This window comes from Orycteropus afer, unplaced genomic scaffold (genome assembly GCF_000298275.1).
Source record: "Orycteropus afer afer isolate SDZICR_OR568_19922 unplaced genomic scaffold, OryAfe1.0 scaffold00057, whole genome shotgun sequence".
Taxonomy (NCBI): domain Eukaryota; kingdom Metazoa; phylum Chordata; class Mammalia; order Tubulidentata; family Orycteropodidae; genus Orycteropus; species Orycteropus afer.
The window spans coordinates 8,908,449-8,915,758 of NW_006921644.1; the positions used below are offsets into that span (position 1 = coordinate 8,908,449).

Sequence of the window (7,310 nt, forward strand, 5' to 3'; positions counted from 1 at the left end):
GCCTCTCGGGCCAGGATTTTTTATCTGCATTGTGTACTGCTGTGTACCCAGGGCTATGGCAGGCACTCAGTAAGCAGCTGCCAAATGGATTAACTCCAACTTTGCAGGTGATGAAATTGAGGCTCAGAGAGATAGTAACTCTCCCAAAGATCCAGGTAGTAACTGCTGCTCCAGGCCGCAGGTCTCAGAGAACCTTCTGCAGGATGGCTGTGCTGGCCAACGCGGCAGGCTAGCTGCAAGTGGCTACTGAGGTCTTGAAACACGGCTGTTGTAATTGAGAAACTCAATCTTTAATTTTACATCATCTTAACTCACTAAAAGTTACATGGAAACAGCCAGGAGTGGCTGGTGGCTGCCAGACTGCACAGTGTAGCTCTAGGGTAAGAGGTGGCTTGAGGTAAAGCGATGCTCTACAGCGGCTTCCCACCTGACACCTGTCTGCCTCTCTCCTTCTGTCTACCTCTGTCTGGAGATCAGCATCTCCATTTCCCTCCAGTCAAACTTGACCTGGAGATAATGCCTGAAGCTGAGGAACACTCAGATGTCAATGACTAATGGAAAATCATCATCATCAAAGGGCTTGCATTTAACAGGAATCAAAGGTTTACATCAAAGAAACCTCTCTAATAGGAGCGTGTAAGGCTCCATCATCAACGTCTATAGGTTCCTGGGTGATGCAACAGTTTGTGATCAGCGGCTACAAAAGGCTGGAGTTAGAACTCCCCCAGCGGCTCCATGAAAGAAAGGCCAGGTGAGCTGCTTCCTTAAGGATTCCAGCCAAGGAAACACTACAGATCCCAGTTCCCCTCTGTAACACACGAGGTGCCATGAGTCACAGTTAGTGTGACGACCAAAGGTGTGGTTCTTCTCATTCGTACTGAGTGCTTACTGTACACTGGGCACTGGGGAGAAGTGGTCCACACAAATTCATCCATTTCATCCTCACAACTACGTCACGAGGAAGGAGCAAACATCACCCCCATGGAGAGATGGGGAAACTGAGACACAATGAAGGCAAGTACCTTCTCGCAGACCACCACACAGCTGGGAAGTAGGTGAGCCAGGGCTCAAATCTGGGCTGACTGGCTCCAATCACTACACCCAGCTGCTGAGCCACACCAAACCAGGCCCAGCCAAGTTGACACACAACTTAACGACCACAGCTGGATGTGACTCGATGGCAGTGCACTTGCTTTTTTTGGTACTCAACCTTTGGTACTCCACCCTTGGGAGGGAAGCTGAGTCAAAGATTAAGTGCTGGTAAGAACAGTGTGTGGAGGACCAGCCCAGCCGCCTCCTCCTCCAGGAAACATGCTAGCATGAGAGGGGCTTCCACGGCAAGCAGCAGCTGTCCAGGGCTTCCCTCCACTTCCAAAGCCAGCTGTTCTCCACGACATCCCCTTCCAGAGCTGTCCAGGAAGGCAGACAAAGCCCCCTCTCCCTGCCTCCCTTAGTTACGGCTGCATCCTGCCATGTGAGGTGCAGTGTAGCACCCGCTCAGGTTGACCAGAAGGAAAGCAGTGGCTTAGCTGACTGTTTGGACTCTAGCATAAGCTGGCCAGGGCTCCCCATCCTCATCCTGACCCATGCACTCACCAGCCCTGTCATACTGAGTGAGTCATTTCATCGTTCGGAACCCCAATTTCCTTGTCTGTGGAGTAGGCTAACAACAGTGTCCCCCAACAAGGTTACCGTGAGGAGTTGGCAGCCTGAGAAGAGTGTTCAGCATGGGGTCTGTGTGTCCACCAGGCACTCTTGCTCCTGCTCGTCTGAAACAGAAAGCCAAACTCACTGCCATCAAGTCGGTTCCTACCCGTAGCGACATCTTTGGGTTTCTGAGGCGGTAAATCTTTATGGAAGCAGACTGCCCAGTCTTTCTTCCACAGAGTGGCTGGTAGATTTGAACCACCAGCCTCCTGGTTAGCAGTCAAACGCCTCGGGCACCATGCCACCGGAGCTCCTTCCAGCTGGTCTAGGCCCCTTTCTGTGGCTGTTCTGTTTGGTTGGATAATGTGCTTCTTTACACTGGGTACTCCTCGGTGACATCTGTTTGCTTGTTTTGTCTTAAAATAATATTTTATTGTGTTTTTAGTGAAAGTTTACACAGCAAATTAGGTTCCCATTGAACACTGACTATGCAAATATTCTGTGCCATCAGTTGTGTTTTCCACAACATGTCAACATTCTCATTCATTCCATTCTGGATACTTCGCTTCTAGCCATCTGGTTTCCCTGTCACCTTTGCTTTAGACCATTGGTCTCAGAGATGACTTTTTAAAGGTGAAAAGTACTGATTGGTAACAGTCTTTATTTAATGAGCCAATCTGTCATCTAGCAAGAAGGTGACCGGGCGCTGGAGATGACACGTTTCCAGGCGACCGTCCCGAGGAGGGCTCTAGTCTTAATGGCGCCAGTACATCTGTTTCTTTGAAGCATTTGAGATTCTGTGGTTCATTTTTCTCCCATTCTGTTGGGAGCCACCCTTCATGGCCTGACCAGAAGGGGTGGTAGTGGTGGACAGGCATCACTAGAAGGTCGCTGTCTGGTTCTTCTGGTCTCAGGGCAGATGAGGCCATGGTCGGTGTAGACCGTCAGTCCTATAGACTAGTTTCTTCTCTGAGTCCTTGGTTTCCATCTTTCTTTGTTCCAGATGAGAGGAGACTGACAGTGGTAACTTAACAGCCACTTTCAAGTTCTACTCATCCAACTAGGATGTAGAACATAAACTTTGCAAGATACTAAGTCACTGACCAAGTTGTCTCAGGAGACTCAGGTCCTAAGGCTTCAAACCAGAGCCCCAATTCCTTGAGGTGTCTGGTTATGTCTGAAAAGTATCTGTAACTGTGCCCTAATGTGCTTTATGATATAATGGATATATAGTCCTGAGTACGAGCATATACATATATGGACATATGCACACATACACACTTACACACATATATGTATACATACATAGGTAATACATACGTATTGTTGGTTGTTGCAAAACTATAACATATGATGTTAAACTATATAAATAAAATGATTTTATGTAATTTTTAATATAACAAATATTATGTGATATAAAATTATTTCATATAAAACTTACATTTATATAAAATAAAAAAAATAAATTATAGAAACAAATAATAAACAATTACATACATATAATTACATACACATGTATGTTAGACATATATATGTATGCTATATACATACACAAAATGCTAGCATTTACCAAAAACGTCCTTTCTTCTTGTGTGCTTCTTAGTGACATCATTTACCTTGGTCAAACTACAAGCATGCCACCTACATTTGGTGTAACCTTTCCCATCACCAAAGATAACAAATGTGTGTGTATGAATGTGTGTGTGTGTGATCCCACCCATCTGTCCCTGGTAACCACCAACGGACACCTGTTTTTAACTGAAGTACTAAGAATGGAAATAAAGAGAGCCACAAGACAAAACAAGGCAGAAGGTGACACGAGCCTCGAATGTTTCTCCTTGGGAACCGTCCCACCTGTTCCTCTAGGGCTGGCTTCATGGTCTGTGGCCCCACACTTGGAAGGGCCCCGTACTTGTGGTTTAATACTCTGTGCTGTCCTCTTAAAATTCTCAGCAATGCTAATTAATGATCACTGACTTTTGTGTGGCATCTGACAGGACAATGGAGCATGCCCAGTGGCTTGGAGCCTTGGCTCACATGAAATGCCCCTCCCCACTGCCTCCCCACTCCCTGCTTCTCCAGGAACGGCTCTTGGCCACTCTCTCCCTTGCCCTGCCCATCAACCACTGTCACCAAGTGCCCCAGTAGGGGTCTGGGGTCAGGCACAGGGAGGGGTGGGGTTGGGTATAGGCGCCCTGGCCACCAAATCACAGGGTACAGCCCTAGGCCCCTTCAGAGTCTGCATTTACCTGTGAACATCCCCATGTCCATGGCAGCGCGACATTAAATAGCAAGTAAAAGCCCATGACAGGCCGAGAGAGAGCCCAGAGGACAGGAAAAAGATGTGTGGCTGCATGTTTTTCATTTGCACCAAACCCTGCAAATGACACAGCGGCCCTGGCTCCCTCTGACAGTAGCTGAATCTCAGAAGTGACAGGGTGTGCAGCCACTGTCAAGGGACACTGACTGGTGCAGCCCCTGGGGAGGTCACAGCCTGCTGAATATGCACTCCTGTGACCCTGCAACTCCACGTCATCTCAGGGGTGTTCAGCTTCGTGTTAGTTCTAACATGAGACCAGCCAGATGCCCAGTAATAAGGGAAGGGCCCAGTGAACAATCACGATGAGGCGGAGAAGCTATGAAAATCACACTGTGGAAGAGACCTTACAGACATGAGAGACATCTCATGCTATCTGCTAATGGCAAAAGAAAGGCTATAAGAAAGCATGCACCACGTGACTCATCTGCATAGATGCACAGGGCCGATGCACAGGGGAAACACTTGGCAGATTTACACTCAAATACTGACAGCTGTTCTCCTCCGGTGAGTGGGTGACAGTGGGTGATGCTGCTCTTTTGTGCTTGTCTGTGTCTCCCAAGTACCCAGCACTGAGCGTGCCCCTTTTATTATCACACGAAGGCACTGTGGTGCAGAGGGCAAGCCTGGGTGTGCAGCCTCTGGAACCTGACTGCCTGGATTTGAAGCCCCGCTCTGCTACTTCCGAGCTCTGTGACATTGGGCAAGTGATTTCACCTCTCTGGGCCTCAGTCTGCCCACCTGTAAACAGGGAGAGTAATAATTCCTTCCTCAAAGGACTGAGGAAACTGGAAGAGCTAATACGTGCGGGGAGCTAAGAGCAGTGTGTGGCACGTGGAAAGTTGCTGCGGTTGTTCTGCTGTTAACCATGGTCAAGTCCATTCCTCCTCCTCGAGAGCCCCCTGCGCTCCCAGAAGAACTGCCCCACAGGGTCTGCAAGGCAGTGATCTTTCAGGAGCAGACTGTTAGGCCTGTCTTCCAAGGTGCCTCTGGGTGGGTTCGAACTCCCAACGTTTCAGCTAGTAGTCAAGCACTGGACTGCGCGTGCCATCTAGGGAAATCTGTACGCAGTGTCAACTACTCCTGTGACGATCACTGCAAAGAACCCATAGATAGAAAAATTACCAAAAGACAATATAAAGGGTTATCGTTTTGGGGGGCCCAGAAATGTTTTTTCTTTTCCTTTTGGATTTTTCTGTATTTTCCAACTTTGATTAAGCATACTACTTTTGTAATTTTCAGGAAAATGTTACAGAAACAAAAAGTGAAATGGTAGCTTGCTATGTGATGCTGAGGACCAAAGGACAGTCAGGCCAGCCCTGCCTGCACCTGTTTGTCAGTTCAAGGTCACAGGTGGATTCCTGAGCTTGCCTCAGGCCCTGACTTCATACCCCCACTGCCACTCTCACATACATATTGCTACTCACAGAGCTATATTGTATATTATACACTATATGGTCATTTGTGTCTGGCTTCCTTCACTTAGCGTATGCATATACGTTGTGTGTATGTGTGTACGCGTCATATATATACGTTGTGGCTCCAGTGGCGTGGTGGTTAAAGCACTCAGCTGCTAACCAAAAGGTCCGTGGTTTGAACCCATCAGCTGCTCTGCAGGAGAAAGATGGGACAGGCTGCTTCCATAAAGATTTACAGCCTTGCAGACCCCATGGGACAGGTCTACTCTGTCCTGTAGGGTCACTATGAGTCAGAATTGACTTGATGGTAGTGGATATATGTGTATATGTATATGTGTGTGTGTGTGTATGTGTGTATATATATATATAGTTATTTACTATGTGCCGTCTAGTCAGACCCAACTCATAATGACCCTTCCTTGAGTTTCAGAGGCAGTAGCAGTATGGAAGTAGATTGCCCCATCTTCCTTCCGAGGAGTGGCTGATGGGTTTACATATATATATATATATATATATAGGTACAGATATACATATATATATACATACATATATACATATACATATATAAGGAGCTCTGGTAGCATAGTACCTAAGGCATTTGACTGCTAACCAGAAAGTTGGCAGTTCAAACCCACCAGCCTCTCCTCGGAAGGAAGATTGGAGAATCTACTTCTGTAATGATACTGCCTCTAAAACCCAAGGAGGTCGGATCTGACTAGAAGGCAGTGAGTTTGGTTTTTGGTTTATGTAGGAAGATGGGGCAATCTACTTCCGTAGTGATACCGCCTCCGAAACCCAAGGAGGGGTTGCTATGAGTTGGGTCCAACTCGACGGCACATAACAACATACATATACATATACATATACATATACATATATATATATATATATACACACACACACACACACGTATATATATACACGTATGTATATCTACTTCCGTAGTGATACTGCCTCGGAAACCCAAGGAGGGGTCGCTATGAGTCGGGGCCGACTCGACAGCAAATAACAACAACAACAACATATATATGTACACACACATTGCATATATACACACATTGGGAGCTCTAGTGGCAGTAGTGCCTAAGTCATGTGACTGTTAACCAGAAGGCTAGTGGTTCAAACCCCCCAGCCACTCCTTGGAAGGAAGGTTGGGCAATCTACTTCTGTAGCGATATCACCTCAAAAACCCAAGGTGGGATGTCTTTGAGTCGGATCCGACTGGACGGCAGTGCATTTTTTTTTAATACACACACACACCTCTTTAACTATAACTTTAAAAATACTCTGTCCCACATATGTAATGCTTTACACGGAGACACGGAAACATAATGTAAAATGAAATCTATAATGTGATCACACCCTATGTGGTGGCCCTTTGTGTCTGGCTCTTGGGCTCATCTCGTGTTTCCAAGGTTCGTCCACGTTGGCACAGGAGCTAAGAAAGTTGGTCGTTGATGGTCAAGTGCATTCATTCATTAACTTGACACCTACTGTGTGCCAGGCCCTGGTGGCCAAGCCGGGAACAAAACCGAAGTAACTCCTGTCCTCCAGCCATGGGGGTGGGGGGGGCACTAAGCAAAACAAGTAAGAAATCTGTTTATTCCTAACGGAAGGTGGTAAGAGCTGAAGGAGCAGCTGGAAGGGAGGTGTAGGGGGTTTTGACCTTATAGGAACCGGGCATTCAGGCAGGGACTCACGGAGCCGGGAACGTCCACGCCAAGCCAAGGAGGTGACTGAGCAACGCCCCTTCCACCCAGGGCCAACACGTCTGTCCTACGAGGGCCGCGCCTGTCCTGTCCACGCTGCGTCCCCAGCGCCTGGGACAGACAGCGACACCCACACGGGATCGCCGTGCAGGGGTGGCGAGCCGAGCGCCAGGGTGGCGGCGGGCCCCGGGCATCCCGGGAGGGCCGACTCGGTCCAGG

The 7,310-nt window shown here is 47.8% G+C and overlaps 1 protein-coding gene across 1 annotated transcript in view; it reads left to right on the plus strand.

Moving 5' to 3' along the window:
* Positions 1-674: 674 nt before the first annotated feature.
* The window catches only part of KLHL36 (kelch like family member 36), an 18,946-nt gene continuing 12,310 nt past the window's right edge, over positions 675-7,310 (plus strand). The window contains exon 1 of the mRNA XM_007939138.2: positions 675-751. Coding sequence (XP_007937329.2) covers positions 675-751 — 77 coding nt within the window. The remainder of the gene's footprint in view (positions 752-7,310) is intronic.